General features: G+C 39.1%; 1 protein-coding gene across 2 annotated transcripts in view; it reads right to left on the bottom strand.

The window, feature by feature from the left end:
* Positions 1 to 26688, bottom strand: part of IL16 (interleukin 16) — a 36612-nt gene that overhangs the window by 3028 nt on the left and 6896 nt on the right. Inside the window, exons 3-17 of one of the 2 annotated variants that reach the window (XM_086757626.1) lie at positions 19220 to 19356; positions 18285 to 18417; positions 15943 to 16036; positions 15347 to 15489; positions 13060 to 13170; positions 12154 to 12268; positions 11861 to 11934; positions 11555 to 11768; positions 10341 to 10458; positions 8981 to 9113; positions 8045 to 8132; positions 6851 to 7323; positions 4297 to 4438; positions 2004 to 3099; positions 1316 to 1493 (exon numbers count right to left, since the gene is read on the bottom strand). In XM_086757626.1, coding sequence (XP_086613752.1) covers positions 1316 to 1493; positions 2004 to 3099; positions 4297 to 4438; positions 6851 to 7323; positions 8045 to 8132; positions 8981 to 9113; positions 10341 to 10458; positions 11555 to 11768; positions 11861 to 11934; positions 12154 to 12268; positions 13060 to 13170; positions 15347 to 15489; positions 15943 to 16036; positions 18285 to 18417; positions 19220 to 19356 — 3249 coding nt within the window. The remainder of the gene's footprint in view (positions 1 to 1315; positions 1494 to 2003; positions 3100 to 4296; positions 4439 to 6850; positions 7324 to 8044; positions 8133 to 8980; positions 9114 to 10340; positions 10459 to 11554; positions 11769 to 11860; positions 11935 to 12153; positions 12269 to 13059; positions 13171 to 15346; positions 15490 to 15942; positions 16037 to 18284; positions 18418 to 19219; positions 19357 to 26688) is intronic. The other variant, XM_086757627.1, reaches the window with a different exon arrangement.

Below are 26688 nucleotides of genomic sequence, written 5' to 3'. Positions count from 1 at the left end.
ACAAATATTGCTGAATCACGTTAGAGGATCTTTTCATTGAAAAATTGGAAAAAATTTGGCATGTAACTCACATGGCTATAAGTGTCGCAGCTTAAAAATTGCTTCTCAATCTAAATTTTATTTTTTTAACAATGTTTTTTTGTAATGAGTAGAGTAAGCTATCACTGTGTTATCCCAAAGATGAGTTTGTATAGGGTAACAACTGTTTAACTGAGTTTTCTAAGGAAACATGGCTTTCTTGGACACAATTTCACAATCATGTTCAGTATGTGAGCAATTGTAATTGCATGTTTTGATATTGTCTTGTTTCCTTCCACAATTGAATCTACTGGCCAGCTGCAACTAGGCAGAGGGTATGTGCTGCTCAGAGATTGGCCTTAAAGTTCCATGGAGACAGACTACTTGATATGAGAGGCTAATGGCCCATTGAGGGTAATATGGCAACATAGCTTTTATTGCTAATCAGACCAAAAATATCAGCATGGGATGTTGACAAGAAACAGAAATTAATACAAAACTTGGCTTTCATAAATCCTGCTTGTCAAACTGCTTTCTGTTTGCAATGTGTTAGCAAAGTTTGATGCGGTCAGTAAGAATTTGTCTCTGACGTTTGAATATGTCTACCAAGTATTCTATAGGCAGCCATGAATTCATTACCCATGCTCCATGCAGTACAAACACAAACTAAGACTAACCTGGGAGACATGCCACTGCAGTTAGCTAAGAGGCAAAAGTTATATTAGCTTAGGCTTATTGGTGCGTTAACGTAATTATGCTGCTTTTGCACAGCTTGGAGTGTTTTAACACAGCAAGCATATAGCTGCCAGCAGAAGCTGAAGTGTTTTCCATGCAGATGTTATCTGCTTTTTGAGTATGAGTAATCTTTAAAAGTCTCTACAGTTATGGAATGCACACATTTAACCTTGATTTTGACTTATTCTGAGCTTTATCGCAATTCCAGATGAATCCAGTAAGACTAAAGGTTGCTCAGTATCCCAAAAATATGAGACATTGGGTATCTCAGACTGGCAATCCAAATAAAATGAAAGGCCTCCAAAATATCAATGCTGTCTTCTGCATACACTGACCTTACCTGCTGAGTAACTGTTATCACATTAGTTAAATGGGTATTACTTTTGCTTAGCTATATTTGAAGACTTCTTCAAGAATTTTGATCAAGAGAGATAAATATTAGTACTGGTACATATTGAGATTACTATTTTATTTGTTATAATATCAAGTTGCAAAGATTAACCAAGTGCATCCACTTCACAGCTTTCTGAAAATCATGCACAAAAAGAAAAAGCATATTTACCTTTAAGGTTTCTTCATCTAGCGATTTGACTTCCTCTATAAGCTTTGCCAACTCTTCAGGGGAAAGTAGAGAGATGACAGACTGCCCTGACACACCGGATGCTTGAGGTGAGCCATGTTCCTCTTTCTCTTTCTCATTGTCTGCTAGGCTCACAGTATATTCTCGCAGCTCGGAGAGGCTGTCCCATTGTGACAGGAATAAAAAAGAAACATTGAGTTATGAAAGAACATACCCACAAAAGCATAGCACAGACAATTTTGGAGCAGTTACCTTTTGATCTTTTCAGCATTTAATTGGGGTAGTAGCTCCTATAATAAGTATTATGAATACATACAAGTATAAATTAATCATGTCAGCCTAAACCGAAGTAGAATCCATCGCATAAAAGAACAGGAGTAATCTCTTGACCCCAGGCAAAAACAGATTTAAATCTCCTTCATCATGGAGATGCTAGAAATATTCCTGCTTCAGTAGGAGGAAGCTTGCAATATACATGTGCTTATATAGTACAAATTAAAATAAATGTAACATGTGAGTTAGTCAACCTTTGCACTCCAAAAAGGTCTTCACTTAGTCTGTGCTTTACTGTTGTGTGCCACTACCTTAGAATATTAATCTGTCAGCGGATTAGCACAGATGCTCACCAGTGCTGATCTGCAAATCTGATTTTTTAAATATGGTGTCTTACTTTAGAGAAAACCCAGTGTCCAGGTGATGATTCTCACTTGTGGGTGAGAGAGAAGTCCCATCCTCCTCCACAGAGGACTGCGACAATGTGTCCAGAGTTTCCCATGTATTATTTCCAGAAGAGACTGGAGACTGAGGAAGGCAAAGCAAAGATTTCATTAAAGCAGATGACACCTGGCTACTGATGGAATATATTTTGCTACACTTTTCATCAAATGGCTTCATAATCTCACAAGACTGTGTAGCAGTAAGTGGGAAGCTTCGTGATCTTAGGCTGTGTGCTTTTGCTACCGATACAAGACGGGAAGTTGCAATGTCTTCAGTAGTTAAAAGACCCGAGGAATTTTCAGTGTTGGCACTGTTGCTTTTCTCTGAGCTAGCCGCAAGAACCTCCTTGGGAGGGGAAGATCTATCTAGGCTCTTCGTACCCATGACCACAAGTGACTTTGTCTGTTGTTGGCTAGTTTCACGATGTTGGAGAAAGGCTTGGTTTGAATAAGCTGGAGCCACTTCTGGCCCTGTTGCAGTGGGAGAGTGTTCTTTCTGGTCTGATGGTTTCAGGCTAAACCTTCGGTGTACTTTTTCAGGTGACTGTGGAGCACTCAAAGATTCAAATGAGCTTATTCTTTGTTTTATTGATGATCCCCTAGGAGAGACGCGGGATAAACTGGATTGCAGTTCTTTGCTGGAAATACTCTCAAGGTCAGGAAGACTTCGATCTGCCTGTGGTTTTAGATCTGAATTTGCTTTCCTCAGTCCTTTCAAACTTTGGCGAAACCAGGCTGGCTTAGGTGCAACAGGAGGACCCTTTTTCACACTGTCATTTTCATCTGATTTTAGCACTTTTGAACTGACTACTTCTGATTCTGATTTCTTCAGAACTGTCTCTGAGCTGCTTTGATTTTCATTCTCTTTGTTTGTGTCGATGCCAGGTTGTAAATCTAAGTGGACGTTGTCTTCACTCATGGTAGGATTAAATAAGCTTTTAATGCAGTCAGAAATTTTAACCCAAGGGTCTTCTGTTGTTGTATCAAGACTATAATCTACTCGTGCTTGTCTTTTAAGTATAGGCCTTTGTAACGATGAAAGTGGATTCCCTGTATTAGAGAAACATTGATTATAAATGTGTCCTCATAATTCTCCTTCTCCATTCTTTATCTAGGCATTGCTATTAATTCAATAAATTTGAATTTGATTCAAGCCTCCAACAGGTATTTTTTTTAAGTCTCTAACAAAATTAAACTTTAAAATTCAGAGCACTTGATCTACAAGTTTCAATTCCTGACACTGACTGAAAAGCAAGGCTATTCTGTACATATATACAAGATCCCTTTTCTAAAGGGATGCTGCCTTTCGAAAAGCAACTTCTAAAGGTAACCCAAAATTCTGGGGTGCTGAAGTCATGACACAGGCTATAACATTTAAAATAGAGGGTTAAAATTGCAATGTTGTTTGCAGCCTAGTGTAAAATCTGGTGTTACAGTAATTCTTTAAAAATACAATTTTTCTTTCCTACCTCTTTAAGTATATCCTGCTCGAAAAAGACTCTCCCATTAAGAACTTTGATTAATATTTATGCTTTCTTAAATTTGTATAGGCATTTTCAGTTGCTTTTTTTTCTAGTAAATAAAAATTTCATTCTAATGTAAGAATCTTTTTTTTACATCACAGACTAATTAAGCATTTTAATATTAGCCATGATAAAGCTGAATGGCAGCAAACTTTTGTGCAGTTGCACAGTTGTTATCTCCTTCAGTGTAAATAAAAATGTATTTTTTAAGGCACTACTTTTTTAGTGACCTAAGCCAGCAGTTACAGAATTATCTAACAGTTTAAGTTTTAAGAGACCTCTTGAGATTGTCTACTTCCCTTAGCACTGTTTCCTTAATTCTAATTAGCACGAGATACTAACTTATTATCAATACTTTGTACCATTCCAACACTTGAGCCGTGAAACTATGCATAAAAATGTGCTTTAGAAATGTTAAAACGAACCTTTAATAGCAAATTTTCAATATAAATAAACAGTGCTATCTGAAGAAATACAGCAATAGTATACTTGTCCATTAACACTTTTTTACAGTAAATCATCTGTTATGCTGCTTTTGATATTTTCCCCTTTTCTTCAAAGATTAATCAATAGTTTGAAATTTCATCTGTTAATCACAAAATTTACAGATATGGGTTGAAGTCTGCAGTTAAAGAGGAAGGTGAAGTCAGCTCGATACTCATTTTGGAACCCAAACTAAATGCTATGTTCACCTGCAAAAGAAAGTTCATGGAATTAAACATACCTAAGTTTACTTTTCTTTCTTGATCTCTGCCTGCTGGAACAGAAGTTATGTGTTCAGTATCATATGCTGTAGGAGAAGTGGTAAAGACACTGTGGGTTACATCAGTTTGATGTCCCTCTAGCATTGGTTCTCCAGCTTCCTGCTGAACAAACAGGAAACAGAAGCGTGTCAGAATGCAATTGTACAAACCACACTATATATGAATTTGAAAAAAAACCCCATATTTTCATTTGTTTCTAATCTGAAAAGAAGTATTGAATAGAAATCAAGCATTCACTTCTGCTTGGGATGTAATCTTCATAGAACTTAATTTAGTCGATATTTCAAGTGTGCTGGCATGATATTTTATGCTTACACTTGTAAACAGACTGTGAAAAAATGCAACATCTCAAAAATTTAGTAACAAACTTTATAATAAACTAAAAGAGTGCCTACTATACTTCTCAATTTTTTTTTTTAAATCAGATGTTCAGCAGACTTTTGCAAACCAGCCAAGCCAGTTTCCTCTAACTCACTTTTCTGTTGAAGCCCTTTTGCCCTTAAGCACAAGATAGACAAGCTAAATCGTTACTGCAGTTTGAGTTTTTGGCTGGAAACATACAGTGAGTGGATTAGTTTGAGGTGGCAACAAATGCCACTCTCAACATCATTAACACATGCTCTGGAATTACTTGATTTCTTTGTAATCAATGATACCAAGTTACCATCTGCTCTGCTGTGACACTGGAAATGCTCTATGCTATGTAGTTAAGCTCCAGGATTACTAATAAGAACCAAAACCAAACAGGACAGAGAGTGAAGGTCTAGAAACAAATGAGATTGTCCTGAAAAAAAAAAATCAGTACTTGAACAATTTCTTAGCTTTTCTTTAATGGGGTGGTGTTTATTATGCAACTTTCTTATTCTAGGAAAGCCTTTCTCCATCTCCTGCTTACTAGGGTCCTTCTTGAAAGTTGCACTTGTGTTCTCTTGCTGTTAGATGTGTGGAAGCACTACAAACAGACAGTTTTATCTTACTATTTACTAATGGCAGTTATATCTACCTTTTTCTTGATGTGGTCTACAGCACAGCTAAAAATATCAATTAAGCATTCTTGGTTATGAAAAAGAAACCTTTCAGTCTGCAGAACCCCCATATATAAAACTGTGGTATGTAGGCCTCAAATTGACTAATACAAAATATTTGGGGAATAAGTGCTAAAAAAAAAAAAAAAAGGCAATAATAAAACCTTCTCTTAATTATCTGAAATATATTCTGACAAGAAACCCTCTCTTCTGGGGACTTGAGCTATTGCCCTGAGATATACAGGCTGTCTTACTAGAGGAAGCTATCTTCATTAATGGAGTTTGACTTTTCATAGACTTTATTGATCCTGAGATTATTTTTTTTTCTCCTTATCATTTAGAATAACTGCATACTGAACAAAAATAAGTTGCATGCAGTGCTAAGTTCAACAAGTACTTATTTCCCTCAATTTTACTTCTGAAAGGTGATTTTGTAGTAGTTGCTGATGAATGTTTCTACTGCTCTCTTCTTAGGGGATGGTAAAAGAGTGACCTTACATGAGGTGCTCAATTGAAACTTTCATGGATATTAACATTATACATGGACTTCAGTCTGAGCTGTATCGTTTTATTTTGATGTCTGCAGCTTCAGAACTGTGAGGGGTTTTGTTTGCATTGCATTGAGATCTGCTCGTTTTTGCTAGCATATTGCTAAACCCAGAGGAAAATGGTTTCTTTTTTAAGCAAACCACAACTTTGTTTCAACATGCAGATCTCTCAATCCCTCACACTCATGCAAATGTGAAACACTCTTTCTGTTCTATCTTAGATAAGAGGGAACTGAAATTTATTAACGCACAAATATACACTCAGTTTTCAAATACTGTAGCTCATCAGCAAAGAAGTATGCGCCTTGCAATTTAAGTAAATTTATTTAGTACCTCCTGGTCTCAAGAAACTTATATGAGCCCAGGACTACCTGTTATACATAATGTTAGCGCTTTCTTCCAATAGAAATCCACTACTGAAACAAAGAAATTATTTCACAACTTCTCTGCTTCATAAATGATTTGACTCTGTAAGTGTCGAGGTTAGGATCAACCGTACCAAGCTGACATCAGAGGCTGTGCAAACTCCTCCAGTCCCAGCCCAGAGCACATCACTGGTCCAGTCACACTGGAACCAGTGAGTGTCTGATATCAACAGTGGCACATGTTGACAAGGAATGCCAAATTCATTCTCACTGGTGCTCTCACTAGGATTTTAACTCAGATTCCTTGATATGGAAGAAAATTTTATTCAGGCACTTCTCTGCCTTCTGACCTTAGTTTGAACATCACATTTTGACCTAAACTGGATTCACCAAGATACATACAATATTTTCAAAACAGGAGAGCCTCATCCCCTTCACCCAGTGCTCACATATGTATGCACACTTTCTCTTTCTTCCCTGCCTTTCTTCCTGCCATCATACAAAGTCACTTCACCTTCCTCCTTCCCCTGCCTCGCAAAAACACAAAGAAGAAACATTTTTCAAGTTTTGCTTTACCTGAACACTTGCAGAAGGCAATACAGCCACTTCCGATACAAGTTTTTCTTTTCTGTCTGCGTTACACTGGTCATTATATGTACAGTCCTGCTTAAAATATTTCCTTGGTGGAGGTTTGGGCTTTGATGATTTAGGTTTTCTAACGAGGATCTCTGATGATTTCTTAGTGTTTTGCAAGGGTCGACCTCCCTCACTACAAGTAGGAGGAGAATTTTTCTCTGAATTATTACCAGACAATGAGTACAGCAGGCCAGGTTGTCTGGTAATTGGTACGTCAATGCTATGTACTCTTGCTTTCAAGTCAGGCAGTTGGTATGCAGCACCGTTACTACATGAGGACCTCGGGTTGTAGCTGCTGTCACTGCTGGAGCGGGTCATTAGCTTCTGTGTCCTGTGGTTGCAATGAGCAGCGTTCCTTTCAATATGTTTTTCACATGGGTGTCTTCCATGCCAGCTTGCTTCTAGTTTAACACCTGTATGAGGAACACACTCCAAATGTCTGTTCAGATACATGCGAAGTGCTCACTTCTAAGATTCAGCTGATTCAATTTGCAGCTAAATATCTCCATTGGTTGAGGCAAAGGCATGATTTATGCATTGAAGAGTCAACAGTTACAGCAAAATAACATTACATTCTCCTTATATATATATATATATCAGCAATACAGTTTACTTATGATGATTTTGTTTCCTTTGGTCCTTTAGAAGAAATGAGGATGCTGAAAGGAGTATCATTGCAATATATTACTGTCGGAGGATGTCATTGCTGAACTGGGCAAATAGCTCTAACCATGACTGCATATGCCTTCCCTCACAAGGGGATTATCAAGGTGTTTGTCCCCAGGATATCACCTGCATTGTACAGTTCCTTGCTCTTGTAAGTCCTGTCACCCACTGACAGTTGTTTGAAAAGCTTTAAGCAGAGGTTATGAATTGGAGAGGATGAGCAAGAGCGAGAGGAAGTTTGCACAAAAAAAAATTTGCTGATGATCAGACAGACATGGTCTTTTCTCATCACTCTGGTAACGTATCTTAGGAGGCACGTTAGAAGTGCTGTCCTTTGAGGCTTCCCCTCCTTCCTTTCTACTCTGGGTTAGTTCACTGTTACCAAAGATGCTAATACAGCTTGTACTCATCCTATAGATAATTTAAATCAAAATTATCACGTCTCAATGAACACACTTACTCCCTTACCTTCAGTACTCCACTGGTGTCTCTCCTTTCCAAATCTGTTGTTTTCCACAGCTTGTGCAACAGCTTCTTTTAGCTGTTGCTCAGATACCTAGGAAATACCATGCCATTAGACTCTCATGAGACTGCTGTGGGGTGAGTAACATTTATTCCTTTCGCAAAGATTTCCAAGTCTTGCAAGTCCTCTAGTGGAAATGAATAGACCTAGTTCTATCACACATCAGTTAAATTTAAAGCTAAGTGCACACCGTTAAATTTTTATATATTCCAGTATAGCTGAAGTATATCGATGGATGTGCTGTTTATATTAGTTGTTTAGGTAAAATGGGATCTTTCAAAGATAAATGTTCTTTTGCATATTTCACTAGAAGTACAGTTTTGGATTTATCACTATAAGATAATTTAATACTGTGTTTTAGTTAAAAATTATGCAATGCTTTAAATTTGATAATAATTTATACAGTATTTAGTGTTAGGAAGTATTTTGTAGAAAAACATTGCAAGAATAAAATATTTTAATTTAGTTATAAATATTTTTTGGGCGAGATCTAAATTTTAATTACTGAAAGACAGGCATATAAATATTTATTTCTTTGGGGGGGGTATGTTCCCTCTTTCAAATTATATTCTTATTATTGGGAATTCTTTCTTGAATAAGAAATGTATTTTTGTTCATTCCTTAAATGTTATTTCTGTAGTTTTCTTACTCACAGCACAGAAACTCATGCAAGACTGTCTCCGGTGACCTTCAAATCTTAAATTATTATATTTAAGACAGTGCATATCTCAGGCTTGTTTGAATGCAGCAACACTTATAAAGAGATTAGCATCTTTATCAACATTTTTCCACCTGTTTTAGATTAGTACCTGCTCCCTCACTTAGTCTTAGTTCTCAATATGTGCTTTATTGAAAGTGAGAAAGAATACAGAGTGTGCTACCTGTGGTTCAGGGTGTCTGCTAATAATAATTTGCACTGCACCAGGATCGCAATGGCTTAGCACAGCATAAACTTCATTAAGAGTCATATTTTGTACTGAAGCTTCATTAATTTCAATAATTTCATCTCCACACCTACAGAGATATTAAAAAAAAAAAAAGAGAGAGGATGTAAACAAAGCAGATTTTCTTTTTCTCTCAACTTTGTCTCACCCATGGGAAAGTATACAAAAAGCAAATCCATGTGGCTGACCTCTAATTTCATTGCATTAAAATTAATGATTAAACCATTATTTTTCTCTTTCTGTTACAGAAAATGGAGTGGGAATGAGTTGAACATCAAGGTTTTTTTGATCTTAACTGCCTTGTTGCATGCAACATTTGAGCCTTCTTCATGTTCAGCTACGCACACTTCATGTCTGTGATCTTTCTGCCATATGCAGCTCAGCTGCTGCTTCCACCTACATCTTCCTTCCTTCCTTTCAAGTTAACACTTCAGTTTTCATGTCATCATGGTCTGCTAGTGTTATTTAAGATCAGAAAGGCTGTTGTGTTTCTGCTACATATGAATAACTTGTTAATAGAAAAATTCTAGTGGCAAACTATTGTAATTGTCCTGACTGCTAGACTGAATCTTTCTAGATTAAATCCAAATTTGGTCCACATGGAAACTGAAACTGCCCTTCTCTGCTCTACTACAATACACATATTTTAAGAGTCTGACTGAAGACACTCATTCATATCATGCAAATTTCCAAATAGTATAAGACCACAGTTCTTTCAGCTAAAGTCTTAGACATGCACAGAGGTTACAGAGAACGTAAAATTTAATTTAAAAGCCTTCACTGAAAATGTTGTGTTCTGTTCAATTCTAAATATAATCAACACTACTAATTGGTCATAAATCTTACGAAGTAAATTTCTACACTCCCACTAAATGATTCTATGATTCTATAAAGCTCATTTCAGCAAATCTGTATTTCTGTGTGGGAAGAAGGGATAGAATTTGAGGAGCTTGTGTCAGGAAATATTAGTGCTCAAACAAGCTAGAATAAGCCATATGTTTGGGTTTTTCCGGATACCTGCTCACTCAGAAATCTTCTCCAGGAGGAATGTTATACGCTTGTCTAAGACTCCCAAAGCTAGCCTGGACAAGAGACAATAATTTCACTGGATTGCCACTTATCTGGAAATCCCATATATCCTAAATATGTGTGCTCAAACTCTCAGAAGAGTGCCTATGCTTTAAACCCAAAACTCCCAGTAAGCATTATGACTTCCTGCCTAAACAGATCAAAAATAAACCCATAAAACAGCAATAAAAAATTTGTGGTATAAGACAGACACTCTTTCTCATCCTACCTGAGTCTTCCATCCATATGTGCCACTGAACCTGGTGAGAGGGTGTGGATAAAAATCCCTGAAATACACTCAAAGTAAGGGATGCTACATAACCCGATTCCAAGGCCAACACCTGGCTCTGAAAGAATTAATATTAGTTAAAAAAGACATAAGAAGCAGTCAAAACAAACCATTGGAGACACCTTTTTTAAAACTATCTTTGATGTAATTATTTTTTCTATACAAAACAGAACCGAAGTCTTGGGTTCATGAATGTTTCACATTCAATATTAGCTGCTGCTCCTGCTGCTTTTTGCCTTCCCCCTGCCCATGATTAAAGTAATTGCACACCAGTATTGCTTGTGGGGTTCCAAGGTCTCGTTTGCAATTCATTACTGGTGTGTCACAGACACAATGCAATGCAGATTTATTTTGCAAAATATATGTTGTTAGAGAAAGAATTCAAATTACTTTACAAGGAGACAGAATAGAATTTTTTAAAGAACAAAAATTAAAAAGGAACAAAAATTAAGGAGAGGGGGGAAAAAAAAACAAGGGAAAGGATATGTGGCGACTGTTCACTATATCATCTCAATTGTCTTTCTGTTTTATATAATACAGCTTAAAATTTTTGTGAATTTCCGCTCTTTGCTCTGGAGAATGACTCTGATGTTAGATCCCACACTGTGTGTTTGGTAAGTCATACTGTTACCTCATAGAGACTTTGCTTTGTTCGTTGTTTTGATGTTCCCATATTTAAAAGTTTATTTCATGCTGCCAGTGGTTGTTTATAAATAGATGATGATGACAGTTGGAGAGGAGGTGAAAGAACTACAAGAAGATATAGATATGTATTTTATTTGTTTTTAAGCCTTTTCAAGAATGAAATGAACTGCTTACATAATTAAGGGTAAGAGTTGCATAATCTGCTTAATAATTGGTAGTTGTTGCCAAGATGTTTACTTTTTCATGTGAAGGATATGAATCTGACTCTAATGCTTGAGTGAAACAAAAATGACTAATTGATTCTTGAGGACAGATGGTGTTCAAAATCCTGCTGATAGATAGCTGATAGATAGCTGTTAGCACTAAGACAGGCATAAAGTCCTAATTTTAGTATATTAAAAAAACTTAGTTCAGGAAAAGAATCAGGTTAGTGAGGAAAGACAGAGAGCGAACGAACAGCGTTTTGTGAATCAGTGCCTTGCCAGTGCTCAGTTAATTTTTGCACTTACCTTTGTTTAGGGTTACTTCCATTATGACCCTGTCATTGGGCTTTGTAGCATTTAATGAGAATGCTGCACTTTCAGAACTGAAAGAGCTGTTTTCTTTGGTTATGCATGTACTAGAGCTCAGGGATTGACACAAGTTGGGTGACAGACAGCTGGAAGCAGAATGAGGTGTGCTGAAGCTTGTTCTGACTGTAAGTGTCAGAAGACCCTTTTTGGCCTGCTAGAAAGAAAAGATATGAATGAATGGGCTGAGTTCACACGCACGTTGTATGTAAAGACAGACATTGTACTGGAAGGAGAGTACATAACCTTGAATTTTTGTAAAGCATCATAATGTGTTAATCCATGCATAGATTCTCCATTCAGTTCCAGGATTTCATCACCTGGTTTTAAAGACAAAAATTGCACCATGTTACTATTACTGTATTTTGCAATAAGTTACATGATACATACATGTATTCAAAAGGAATCTTGCAAATACAATAATGGATGCAGGTGTAAAAGTCACTTATGGCTCATTTCAGCTTCACTTTACTCTGCCTTTTGGTAGCATTCTTTCGAAATCTGGAGTAGGGAAAAGGGAAAGAAGAGGAACTTCACACCTTCTTGTAGCCTTCCATCAGCAGCAGCAGCTCCACCAGGGAAGATGGTTTTGACATAGATGCCTATTGGTCCATAAATGCTGTCTTTCCCTCCAACAATACTGAAGCCCAATCCCTAATTTATAGAAGAAAAACAGCGTGTGAGAGCCCATGTTCAGTTCTTATAATAGTTAATTTGCAGTATCTTCTGCGTTACCTGCAAGGGCAGTACTGGTCAACAAGGTGGTATAATCCATGAAAAAATAGTCAACCACATACTAGTAGTAAAAGCAAATGAAAATTTCAGCAGAATGCCCTCATTATTTGCTTTTGTTGTTGTTGCAATCAATTAATACACTATTGTAAGCACACAGGAAGGCATCTGAATTTTTTTTTTTGCCCTTGAACCAAAAACGTGCCTTGAGAGATTAATTATCTTCTATCTTAATTATCTTCTGTCTTTCTCCAGTTTTTATTGTGTCTTTTTGCAAGTGTTTACTGGTTTTTACGGAGGTAGTTTGTATTCCTGGTAGCTCTTGTTTTCCTTCTCCACAGAACTGTCTTTATGGCTCAACTCTGACTTGAAGGAAGCTCTAAGGTTGCTGTGCTAGTGCAACTTACAGATGACACAGAGTCTATGATTTCAAGCCTACCTCCAGCTGCCAAAAAGGGTAGCAGTGAATGTCAGCAGTGGTGTGGCTAGCTTGGCGTGGCTGTGTTATTAGAACTTGAAGACTGTGCTTCAGCAGAGAGATGCTTCAGAAGGTTAAGAAGCAAGTGATGATAATCATTCCTAGCAAAGCCTGGATGTGAATTGGCAACTCAGAAGTAGCAACATTAATACCTGAAGTCACTTCCCTGCACTTTGCAGCTTACATTTGTGAAACAAAGTAAAACCCGACGGTAAATAAACAGAGCCAGTCTCACCTTCCCTTGTCCTTTCATCAATACGATGTTTGAGATTACTGAAGCCTGTGAGCCACAAGATGTATGCACTAGCTGTGCTGTACTTAGTGATCTAGATGGCCTCGAAATTGCCTGTGAACACACAAAAAAGACCCAAACAAAAAACCTTTAAATGCAGAACAATAAATTATTGGAGATACATTAGGACAGCTTGTTTATTTCAAAATTTCCTCCTTATAACTTATGGTACTAAAGATTTAAAAAATATATATATATTTTCTCCAATTTTCAGAAGCCACTTTTTATTCAGACAATCACTGCTCACTGAAATTGTCCTGCAACAACTAAACTAGAGGGAAACTAGAATGTTGGCCCTTCAAGTGGAGTGATGGCGTAGAAAGTTATATTTGTGATCTCATTTGTTTCTCCATGCCAAAATCTCATTTGTGTCCATTAGAGATCCTAAACAAGTATTATCATATTTGCCTTGAAGAACTGAAATAAGAACAAGAAATTCTAACTCCTTCCCTCATCTTGCCACTAAATAACCTTATCTTGGCACATATAGAACCTGTTTTCAGCATTTCCCCCAAAATACGAATTAATGCTCACAAAAGTTCTTCAGACTGTAAACTACCCTCCACTGTCTCTGTTAAGCCACCACATAGGCTTCTTCCTACAGCTGAAAGAGATGAAGCACATCCTTTTCGCTTGATAATCAAGACAAGCAATTTCTCAGCACTTTTCCTCCCTCCATTCCACGGACAGTGGGTTTCTCAATTCAGGCCCCTAAGATTTGACCCATTTTAATCAACCTTTAATGAAACACTTAATGAAAACCTCCTGTTTGAACACGGAATTGGGTATTACAAACTAATTTAAGCACTGACAAAAGTCATTACCTAAAGCTAACTATGCATGGAGTTAAGCAGGGCCAGAGTTAATTGCACTCCTTAGAGGCCCAAGAGAGTTCAACACCTTTTTTTAATGCAGCAAAGTGAAACTAACAGATTTTGAAGTGTGTGGAACATCAGCCAAAATTTCAGCTTCTGCATATGTGAGAAAATATCTCAATTTTGACATGAAAACAAGATTCTTAATCATGTTCTAAATCCCATACTGAATAAATAGGGAAATGTCTGTGCAATACTAAAAACATGCTCTCTGAAAAGTATACCTCTGCCAGATCTGGGTTATTGCTTATTCCATTGTAGGGCTTCTGAATCTGAAAGTGGAAGTTTTCAAATTTCTTTTGCTTCTGTATGAGGGGGTGTATTTTGTATTTCTGTGTGTGGTGGGTAATGGCACCCGAAACCAGGATGCCGCCGAAGAGCCTCTTCCAACGTGCAGCATCTGCCACGCAGGACCTTCAAGCAGGAGGAAGCCCAGCAAATCCCTGAAGGTCTGTCTGTCTGCACAGGTGTTGTTTGGTTGGGTTTGTGCTCCAGTGTGCCACCTCCTCAGCCCTGTTAAGCCCTAGGTCAGTCTGTGATGCCCCCAGGGTGAGGGACTGGCCAGGAAAAGGCAGGGGAGCAGCAGTGAGTCCCTCAGGCAGGGTGGGATGTGGCAGCTGAGAGTGAGGAGCTTCACCTCCATCTCCTCACTCCAGGCTTGAGCCTGGAGATCTTCAGCCATAAATACCCACACCCTCTCTACCCTGCCCAGGCTCCGCTCTCCCTGCATGTGACAAATCGCTTGGAATTCCTCTGGAAAGCAAGAGACTGTCAGTCTCTATCCTACATTAATGAAGTTGTTTAACTATGTTTGAGTCGCTTTGAGGCAGAAAGGGGAAGCCTCACACAGCCAGTGCAGCTGGGGGCAGCAACTGCCAGCCACAAGGCGAGTCCACACCTGCTTGTGGCCATGGCTGGGCCAACGGAGGTGACTCGGGAGGCTTGCGGCGGCAAGGCCCAAAGCTCAGTGCAGGGATTTATGGGCCACGTGCACAGAGCACCTCCGCGGCCAGCACCAGGGAGACAGCCAGGAAGGGCCTGTTCAGCTCTGAGGAGGGTCCAAGTGGTTACCAAGGTGCTGCAAAACCACACAGTGGGATTTACATACGCTGTAAAACCTGCTGGGGCAACACAACCTGTAAAAGCTGCTCAAGAAATGGGGTTTTGCTGGCTCAGAGCCCTTCCTGCTCTCCTCCTCCTCATACAGGAGGGATGGGGTCAAACAGTGCAAGTGCTATCTTCCCTGACAGGGCCTACAAGGAAGGTAGGTTTTGGCAGGAAAGCGACTGCTAAGGAGAGGTTCTTAATGGAGACACTTTTGTCTGGTTTTTCAGGTGATTTCCTGTAGCACTTACTGGGTTTCTCCCTCCAGAGCAGTCCAGCTGTTGTGAAAGAGCTTTGCGGCTGGCATGGAGAGTGTGGGGCTGCCGGTCTCTGAGGGGCATGGCTTTCTGGGGCGTCATGCAGTCCATGTCTCCCACCCAGTACGGGTTTACACCTGTCAGACATGGAGAGAGAGGCTGGGTTATTTCTCAAGCATTGGACATCTCTGTACATTAATTTTATCAGGTAAATATTGCTTAAAAATGTTTTTCTCTTGTAAATCTCTCTCTGAAGGGAGTGATCTTTTCAATCCTTACTGGAGGTATAGCCATTAATGTTAAATATAGTAAAAAGCAAAAATTCACTATCAAAACAGCATTGGCCTATTTAGAATACACCTTTAAAAATGTAAAATTGAATGCTTATGCACAAAATCCCTGACTGTAGTGGACTGTGAATATAAAGGCTGATGCTTTGATGCATCAGCAATTCTTAGCTGAGGATCCCAGACTAAATTTGGACAATAGTTGCAGTTTCTTTCAACACTGCAGTACCATCACAGAATGAAGTGCTGTGCTGTGCACTCCCTGAACATCACAAGAGAAGAGATTACTTCTTGGCAACTTACTGGTTGAGTTGCTGCGGGTCCGTTGACACGCAGCTTTACTGTGCAGGAAACCATTTTGTATTTCCAAAGGCCTTTCCTTACAGGTTGGTGTTTCCTACAAAAAAAAACCCAAACAAACAAACAAAAAAGCAAAAAAAAACAAAGCCAAAACACTACTGCTATGCAAAAAAAATTCTTGAAAGTGATCTAAACTAAAAAATGAGATTTCTCCTAATTTGGCTTGCAAAAATTTCAGCTTGAATTAAAAAAAAACATGGAGAAAAATTAATTATTTAAAATAAATAGCATGATAAAGGAGAATGCAGCTCAAAACTTTGCTATAAACATGCTTATAACTTGCTAAAGTAATAAGATAGAAATAGATTCTAGTCTTTAGTCAAAATGGATAGCAAATTAATTTGACACCTCCAGTTGGTTCAGACAGACTAATATTTTGACATATGGCTAAACAGTAGCTATGCTTGACTAATTTATGGAGATAATTGGCACTTCTGCGTATTCAGTTTCCATCACCAATTTCAAAAGGACAATTCTTAGGCCCAGCTTTGCAATGGTGTATAGTTACTTTTGCTGATTTTAGCAGGATGGTTTTTAGTCAAAATATGATTCAGATTTTTTAAAACCTAAGGACTAGGCTTTAGTGTTTTCCAAAAATTCGGCCCCTTCTACTTGGAAACTTTTAGTTGCTTTTGAAAATGTGGCCACTAATATACTAGCATTTAAAAACTAGTTTTCTAAATGCAAGTTTTTAGAAGAGGTTGAAAATAAATAATTACATCTGATTAACAATTGATGTTAGGAATAATTTTTGGATGTGTATGGTTCCTGAAAGTCCTGCTTCTGTTGTGACACAGAGATCCTGAGGGAATCATAGCTAAAGGAAGAACATTATTACAAACAGCATATGGAAACTGATTGAAATACAGTAAAACTCCAAATATAAAAGGGTTTTACTCAGTGGTATTCTGTAGGGGCTAAGAAGGCCACAACAGCAGCATCAGAGCAGGATCTATATGTTCTAATCTGTCTGGAGCAAACGAAGACAAACACTTTCTTCCAGAAGCCTGATTTTAGTAGTGCTGTTAGGAAATACCTCAAGAACTAATGAATGCTCTGCGACAGCAGGTGGAGGCATTGCCAAGTAGCAAAATCCTACTAGGGCTTTCCAGTCCCATTCGCCTAGGGAGCTCATCAGAATAAGAAATGCAGAGAAGATGCTTAAAGAGGCATTTCGAAAATGATTTTGCAGTGTTTCTTCTAGCAAGCTAGATCACTTGAAAAGCATTTGCTATTAACCCTTAATTAATTTGGTGCAGGCTTCTCTTTAAATGCACAGTTCACCTAGCTGCATCTTGGGTGGTACTCTGCTAGAAAAGTTTAATATACTTAATCTCTGGCCACTTGGGCATTTAAAGGAGAGAAAATAAACAAAAATCTTGGCAGAATTCAGCAGACATCTGGGTGAGACAGTTCACAGCCATCCTAAAAAGAGGCACGCTCTACTCAGGCCTGATAGCAGCTCCAGTCAGGGGTGTTCTCTCAGTCTAGGATTATATCAGAGCTTTCTGTGCCATCCCATTGCAGATAACAAGCCGAAAGTGCCTTTTTTTTTCCTTTAATATCAAGATCTGAAGCAACAAATCCCTGACTGAACTCTATTGTTTTCAAAGTGGTAAACGTGTAGTAGGTGACTAACTCTGTCTAGTCAACATCCTCGAGTTTCCTCCAGAATTTGCAAGTTAAAAGCCTTTACTGCCACCTAGTTTGGGGTGGGGGTGAGATGACAAAAAGCCTGAAAAGTGTCTAATCCAATGAAATGTACTCTGTGAAAGAAAGATCAAAAGGATTTTCCACTGAAAGATTTGGTGATAATCTGGGGTTGCTGACCTTTTAATGCTGCCTCCTGTTCCCCTCTCTCTGTAGCAGCCTCCAGGAACATTCATAATGTTCCTAGCTATAGATCCTAGATCCACAAAACTACTTAAGTACAGGGCCTGCTCTCTGCCTGCTGGATTTGTAGATCTTCCCTTAAATCCACCTCTGCCTTTGCTCAGCTTCCAAATGGAAAATTAACATTGGCAAACTATGTGTTTCTAAAAGGAAGGGTCGCACAGCCTTTGCTAGAATTTCCCAGGGCCTCAGCCTCCCCACAGCCTCTGTTTATCTGGGAAAAAGCTATGCTGAAAGTCACCAGAGCGTGACCACGAGAGGTTTGGGGTTTTGTCAGGAAGAGCAAAATGATGTTCTTCAAATGTCTGATGCACAAATTCCCCTTCTTTCTCAAGTAAATATTCTCAAATCACCCCACTGCTGTGGGAGGGGACCACAACTTTCCTGCTTACTTTGCTAGCCATGATGATGTTCATCAGCCGTGTTGTTGGGTGAATAAGAGATTCAGTCTCCTTGCTGGACAGATATTTAAGTGATTGTCCATTTAGTGTTAACAGTTCATCCCCTGGGCTCAGACGACCACCCCTTGAAAAAAGAAAAAAGGAACATGCTTGCATATCATTTTACAAACAATATGGCTCTATTCTGCTAAAAGTCTCGCTAACTCAGGAGCTGGGTGCAAATCCTCCCTTTGGTTTGAACAGAGCTGCCTTGAGATGTCTTGATGTGTGACGCATGCCATCCCCTTCTAGGATTTTTTCTTGTTGCTGCTCTCTTCTGCTCAGTCCTAGTGATCAGTGGCTGCCTTTCCACATACAGCTTACATCCAGGCTAAGATGACAGCATAGAGTAGTCCCAGCCAGGCAAAATATTCCTCTTTTCTCATCGCCTTGTATTTGCAATTTGATCGGAGACTATATGCTTTACTCCCTTTCAGGAACTTTGTCTCATATTGCTTTCTGTGTCCTTGCTAAGCTGGTGACATTCTACATTGCGCTTTAATAGGACAAGTAGGAAAACACTATTTGAAAACTTGATGTTATGTACAATCTTTCATTCTTCTAGGTTTTATTTCTTAGTGTAATTGAGAAGCGTTAGATCGCTGACCAAAGGCCAGGTTGGACAGGGCTCTGAGCAACCTGATCTGGTTGAAGATGTCTTGGCTCCTTGCAGGGAGGTTGGACCAGCGGATCTTTAAAGGTCCCTTCCAACCCAAATTATTCGATGATTCTGTAACTGGAATCATTGTAAGAAATTATTCCCAAACATCACTGCCTTTTTTTGAAACTGAGCTTCAAGGCATAGTTTGTCACAGAAAGCTGGTCATGCAAAACCTGTGCAGAAAAATGTCTCCCTAAAAAGCTGGATAACCCCACGTGTACTGTACCTGTTTGCTGCAACACCAGCAGGCACGTGGCTGCCTATGAACCCTTTCCAGAGAGAAGCACAGTTCGGAGTCCTAGCGAGCTTGATTCCTGAGCTGCTGTTCCCTGTGGTTGTACACAGCCTGCAGATGCAGCTGTCCTGATTCAGAAGATGACAGGTTGCATGAAAGAAAATACACCAAGGATGTTAAAAGTTACTTACAGTTATCTTGAGCTTTTTTAAAAAATGCAGAAAATGTTCTTAGAACCAGATTGCCTCCAAGTAGAACAGGAATAGGCCTTTAACAGTGTGCAGTTGTGAAAGAATAATTGTATTATAGTCAGTGTTTAAAATAAGTTGTTTTCCTTAGGACTTCAGTGGCTTCTGGCTACAAGAGGGAAGTATTAGAATAGTGTCCCTTTGCATAGAGGGGAAGAGAGCACATAATAGACTTTTCATAGTAACTGGATAAGCTTTGCCTATGCTAACTATTGTAAGAAAAGACAGGGAGGAAAATAAACATGTGCCAGAAAAGGAAATACTCTGGAAAACAGAAGAGGTCTGAATGAATTATAAGTGTATACAAAACACTGGAAGCTCCACCCCTGCTGCTGACTTCTTAAGTGGGGACAGGGGAGCAGAGAGGACTGCAACAGTGGAAGATTCTTTGTCCACTCCAGACTGGGTGAGGTAGCTGTAGTCTGTGTGTTACATCTGGAGGACTAATTGTAAGCACATTTTTTACATAGCGATGAATCATTAACATATGGCCATACAGAAAGAGAAATAGTGCCTAGAGTCATATGAGTAAGTAAAGCAAAGAATGGACTGACTAAGCACACAAAGGACAACACATTTGTAGCACAAATGCGTGAACACTTAATTCTAAAGAGACAAGGAAAGCTGGAAAGGTAGCACACAATTTCTTTTCCCTTTTCTTGGTAAATCTCCTAATTCAAGTATTCCCTCGTTCTGCTCCCAGCTGAACCCACCTCCTCTGCCCTCGCCAGCCTCTCCATACTCCACAAAGTGAAGAGGGCTCTCAGTGTATCCTGGATCCAGGCTTGTTCCCGAGAGATTTGTATGACTGAGGTATAGATTTCTGAAGGGGAGGCAAATTTCATATGTTAGGACAGGCCACAAAATACAGCAGTGGTCAACTGTCTGTATTGCTCCTGGGTCCCCGGTCAGAGTGGCATGAACTATTTCCAGTAATCTGTAGTTCTCTGACAGCACAAGGAAAGCTGTGTAACCACCTTCTTCATCAGTAGGGCTTCATTTCGGCCCTAAGCAGAGTTCATCCAGCCCTGAGGCGTAGAATCAGGTGCCCTTTCACCACAAATCAGTAGGGATCTCCTCACACCTGACTGACAGCAAACACAAACTTCAAATTCACAGCAATGTCAATAAAGGTCATTATCTTTCAGGCTGACTATGGAAGCCTGGCTCCTGTTTTGAAACCTGCCAGAGTAAATCTAAGGCTGTGAATGAATAAAGTATTTAACTTTGAGCCCTAGGCTCGCTGCAGGCTGAATTCAGTAGCTAATGTCTAAGGGCCATACTTGTATTGACTGATTTGTTAACTGTGTGGGTTGGCTTGCATTCCAGATTGTCTGCCATTAATAAGGAGTGTCTGATTTTTACGAAGCCGCTTTTGTTCATGAAGAGTGCTTCTAGTGAGTAATAGGTAAGTCTTATAAGCATGGACAGAATTCTATTTTAAACCAGTTTGTTTGAACTCCAGTATTAGTTTTGGAGCTTTTATATTTACTTTTCACCCAAGGTAAATATCTTGGGAAATACATACTTGAAATCAGGACTATATTATTTTCTTTTTTATCTTCTGGAAGTGCTTTGAAGTCTTCAACATGGTAACAAAATAAAGATGAGAATTCTGATGTCTTGACATTTCAAATTTTGAGTAGTAAAAAGATGTGATCTACCTGTTTGTTTGCATTACTCCTTTGTTTTAGGTATCAGTAAGAAATTACAGGCCAGATTCGGCATACATGAAGCATCCATTAAACTCACAAGGTTTTCAATAAGGTAGTGTGCTTGTTCTAAAATATGAGAAATGTAAGATCGATATTAAAGGTAGTAAATTATTGTCAGTTTCCTAAGTATTTTGAGACATCAGCAGATCATGGAGTGAGGCTGTTGTGAGAGAATAATTGTATTATAGAGTTAGTGTTTCAAGGAAGTTGTTTTCTTTTTTTTTCTGTAGTCAGAATTCAAGTTTGGGCTTGCTAATTTCTCTTCTTAGGAGTTATTACTCTTGTATACTGCTCCCTTGAAATATCTGTGTATCCTCTCACAGATACTAGTCAGACACGCATAGAGAGCTTTGCGTAACTGTTCTCCACACCTCATTTTGTTCCTGATTTTAACTTAACGGTAGGCCTTATCAGCCTATGCCCAGCTCATCTCTGTTAAGAGCACAGTCATGCTTATGCCCTTTCAATAACTTGTTCACAGTATACAGCCACCACATTTGTGATGTTTATAAACATCTTCATCATTAATTGTCCAAAAGTCCTTTGTCTCTCATCAGTTTCACAGGACATCACAGAGTGCAGTGGGTTTGGCAGTAAGGTTTTTTATTGCAGCACCATGTAAGTCCTTTGGGGAAGATGTTTTATTTTGTATAATGGGACATGTGCCAGGCTGGAAATTCTGGGTTGTATTGGAACATACATGTGAAATGACACCAAATAAAAACTGATACAAATATTCTTTCCAAAAGCAATAAGTTGCATGCACTTATTCAGAAAGAAAGTAGAGGTTAAATCCTTTGTACACCACATAAAAATCTTGGGAACAATTTTTGTTTAAATCTGTAGTCATCTTACTATGTTGGGCTACATTTCAAATGAGGTCTGTGTGTCAATCATTTCTGCAATTCAGTTATGTGAATTACTTTTTTTAAAAAAGTTTTTATTGGGCTGTAGGGACGTGTGGCAAGTATCTGTATGTTGTTAGCATCTGCACTTTTTTGAGTCATGGATATAGATCATTATAGTCACATCCAAGTTATTGCAACATGACAGAAAATTAATAAAAGCTGTTCTTTAGAAAAACAAACATTCGACCAGTTCATGTGCCAGCAGTCAATTTGCTTTGGGTTTTGTTCTTTATTATGCCTTATTTCCTGTCTCACTTATTATTTTATGCATAGAAATACTGCTGATGGTTCCAAGAGTAAAGACAGTATTTATTTTGCATCATCCTCCTTTTAAAATGTCCTGCTCATTCTGAAAGGTGATTTATAGTGCTGAATGTAGTGAATGCTGAAAATTTGCTAAAGTAAGGTTGGCGGGTTTGGTGTGGGCAGGTGGATTCTAGGTCAATCTTGCCTACTCGTTGTTAGAACATATGTTTAAAAGTGTATTTGCTGCCAGTGAACAAAATCTCTCTGCTTATAAGGGGCTTTGCCACCAAGCACTTCAAGACTCTGGGGGAACTTGTAGCTGCATTATAGTAGCCACTTATCACTGTGAAAACAAAATTAAGAAAGTCTGCAAAATTTGTCTTTAAACTGAATCTGCTTGGCTGAAAGATAAAAATCAAAGGTGGAACTCAAGAGCCTTCTTGAACGCATTTTTGTCACAAGTGAGAGTAGATTAATTTTTCATGTGTTTAGTTCTGGAAAAGTAATTTGTACATCCAGGCCATCTCGCTCCTCCTACTCCCCTTTTTTTGTCTTGTGAAATGCAAAGCTTCTGAGGATGTTTTTCTATCTGCCATTTAAAAGATTTCTTTTTCCTTCATGCTCTCATTAGACATTTCTAGCCCAGAGTCTCGTCTCAAAACATCTAATTCCAGATGTTGTTTAGAAATAAGGGTAACCATGGCATCTGCAGAAAACTGAAAAACTTTTGTGCACTCTTAACATAAGACACAGTAGTTAGATTGTCTGAAATGAAGTAAAGTGTTATACAAGGCTAGTTCAACTAAGGTCTTTGACTCAGTTAACCAAGCATATGACAATGAGCTGATTGACTGTTGATTTAAAAAAAAAATTTAAAAACATAAAACAAAGAGAAATATCTAATGACAGTACAATCATGAATTTAAATATTTAGCTTTTCTGGCCTCCTGACTCTGAAATGTCCGGGATTTCCAAATGGAAAATTAAGGGGATACAGTCTTCGAGAATTTTCTTCAGGAAGTGTTTTTTTTCTGCATCAGTTCTAACAAAGAAAGGGCCGGAGTCTCTCTGGCGTTAACTGACGTGACTCCACTGATTCTGACATACCCTAGCCAATACCTTGGTATTTTCAAAATATTTATAGTAGATGTAATTCATTTCCCCAGCAGCATATTCCCTTTGCAATTAATAAAATGGCAGAAGCTAGAAAGCCTTTGTATGGTGCAAGAAACAGAACATGGGGTTCAGGTTCTGCACTAGACAGACGATTCAGCACATCAGATGTTACAGTTGGATCTTTCCACCCATCATCTGGCCTTTGGTATGTTTTTCTGGGAGCCTTTGCCCTTGCCCACATTTTGCAGCATATGCTGTCTTAATATAACAGCCTCTTTCCCAACTTGCTCTGGGGATAATATGGCCCTGATGTCACAAAAGCAAGAAGGCCAGGAAGACAGAAAAAGAACAAGTACGAAAAGGAAGGAGAAAATATAAATGTCTAAATAAATGCAGTCTCCTCTCCTGGCTTGGTTTTTCTGTCCTGCCCATAGGCTCATGTTTGAGACATTACAGTCTGTTGCCATAACACTTGTCCTGGTACAAAAGGGCCAGCTAACTGGTGTTTGCATAAAGGCAAGTTAATAAATATAGATTCTGATCATGACCAAGGGAGAAAAATGAACTTTTGCTTTTTTCTTCCTTCAAGCAGAGGGCCAGGGAGCAAAGGAAGCGAGGATAGAGAAGTTTCTAGAGCTGAGTGGAGCCATGCCATCAGATCAACTTGGATCCAATGTTTTCATAGAGTCAGCCCTTCCCTTTTATAGTTTATTTTAGATGCTATTTCAACCCTGCTGCCAGCCCCTCTGGCTGGTAACTGTTGGTGCTGGTAACTTCCCAGGGTGTTGGCAATGCAGGGAAGAGGTAATGGACTGCTTCTTGAAGCAGCTCTCAAACCCAGCAGAGACTGCTGTTCTCTGAAGAACAGGAGCTGGTATTGTCTAGTCCTGTCCATTCTCCCTACAACTGGCATCGTTTCAGACTTTGTAACGACATAACCAGGCAAGGCCATGTTCCGCAGTGTTTGCTGTGTCAGTGTACAAGGTATCAGACACTGCTTATAATTTTTTTTTGTTTTCTTTCCCTTTCAGACCACTTGAAAATTGCTGATTTTGTGAGAAGCAAGCTATTAAGGAGATCTGCTTGTTTATACACTGACAAGCTGGCTTTCCAGCTCTGTCCATACCAGACTAAGTGCACCTCATCTTGGAAGCTAAGTGGGCCAGGAGCTGGCTGAACAGATGGCACTCAGGTAATCCTGGGTGCTCTAGATGCAATGATCAATAGTCAATATGAGCAAATAATGGAATACAGAAACCAAATGAATTAAACTACTGTTCATCTGCTCTCATTGTTGCTGACAGTACATTAGGGAAGGGGGGGTGAAAATCTTTGCTATTTAGAGTATATAATGAGAGGAGACACTTTGAAGAAGATGTTGAGATTAATGGATCAGACTGAGATATTCTTTCCCAAGTACTATCTCACAAAGCACAAGTTGTTATGTGCTGTAAGATTTTGATACAGCTTTTCTTTGCCTGGGTGTGCGTGGTGATGTACTATTTGCTTCTGCTGCTTTCCTGTACAATCAGCGAGGCAGGAGGAGAAAGAGGGCTGGGAAGTTTATGAAGTGATAGTTCTTAGTGGGAACATCTCTACTTGGCTTTCTGCTGACCAGCATGTAGATGAATGAAGCTGCTGTTGCAACCACAAAACGTGCTGAGAATGCAGAGAAGAAAAGAAGGAATCATGTGGCATTTGATAGGAAGTGGGGAGTAGTTAGGTGATGCACTTAGCTGCAGATATGATTCCTTCACTGCTACTGACTGTTGCTTTCTCCTCCCCTCACTTCACTAGCTTTAAAGTATTCCATGGTCAACAATTTCCTCTTTTCCTGTCTTTGTAATTTCACTCTTCCCTCTCCATTTCACTTTTCCCAGATTACCTCCTGTTTTCTTCCATTCTCTGTGTGTCATGGCAGCAACTTTTCTGTGACCAAAAAAAAAAAAATAATGACTGGAAATAGGATTCCAGCCGGGAAGTGAGATATCTGTGGCAGTAGGGAAGGCTGAGGTCAAAGGAGGATATAACTGCTAAGGGCTGTTGCACAGGGCCCTGTGACATATAGTGGCCATGTCTTGGCAGGATGTGAATGACCATCTGGTCATCCAAATGTCTGAGGTAACTGCACAGTTCACATGAGCATACCACTGACTGAGGTTTTTGCCCTGAAGGTAGTGAAGCGCTGAATAGTTGTGGATAGGCTCTTATTTAAGTCTTATCTCAACCTTATTTCCTTCCACCTGTTACAACTTCTATACAAATGGAAGGTCAATCCCTGCAGCTTTACATGTTGAGTGTGCCACTGTGCCCCACATACTGCTGCAAAGAAGCGGCATAGGAAATGCAGTTATGAACTGAAACCTCTGTCATCTGAATACTGCTCCCCTGTCATCACAGTAAAAGTGATAGGCAGCATCACAGTTAAACAATGTCCATCCTCTGCCCTTTTGGTGCACTAGTGGTGTAAATGCAGGCTGTGGATGCTTCAGTTAAAAACAAAAATATCTGCACAGGTACAAGTAATTTTTTTTTCATCTGTGGGCCAACCTTTGCAATACTCCTCACAAGAGCCAAATTTATCCGATACAAGGTACCTTCACACATACGTGCTAGCACTGCACTATGAGTCAGATGACAGAGGAGCAATTACATCAATTTGCAGTGCCCCCCCAATCACTGTAGTACTATTGGCACCCATGCATATTTTGTTGACAAGAAGAATGAACAAAACCTAGTATCATCAGAATTTCAGCCGTCTGAAATTCTCTGGTGTATCATAAGATATAAGTTCTAGCTCAAAGGCTTTTCTACAGGTAGTGCAATAAGAATAAAGTGTTTCTGTAGGGATTCTCTAGAGTCTGATATAGGTTGTGCTCATGCTGCAGTGCTTCCCTCAATGGCTACAGCAACATTTTTTATTGAAGACTGAAGTGAAAGGAATTGATGTCATGACACATAGAAGCCCTATCTGCAAAAAATCCTCCTCTTACCTCTCATTTCCTTGTTGTAAGCAGCACCTAGTTTCTCAGACTGTTAGTAATGGGATATAGGATTCTTTGGGATCCTAAAGATTTTGTAATCAGGAAAATGTGGCTCTTATGCATTTGCAGAAGTCCTGAAACACTGTGTGATTTGCTCATGATTTATGCAATAGTGAATCCCATGCTATTGGCAGAGTATGGCTGAGAGAGATACTTAAGTTTTTCAACAGAAGAGAGGAACAA

The sequence above is a fragment of the Chlamydotis macqueenii genome, chromosome 12 (assembly GCF_036417535.1).
Source record: "Chlamydotis macqueenii isolate bChlMac1 chromosome 12, bChlMac1.mat, whole genome shotgun sequence".
NCBI lineage: Eukaryota > Metazoa > Chordata > Aves > Otidiformes > Otididae > Chlamydotis > Chlamydotis macqueenii.
This window is presented reverse-complemented; position numbering and strand designations above follow the sequence as displayed.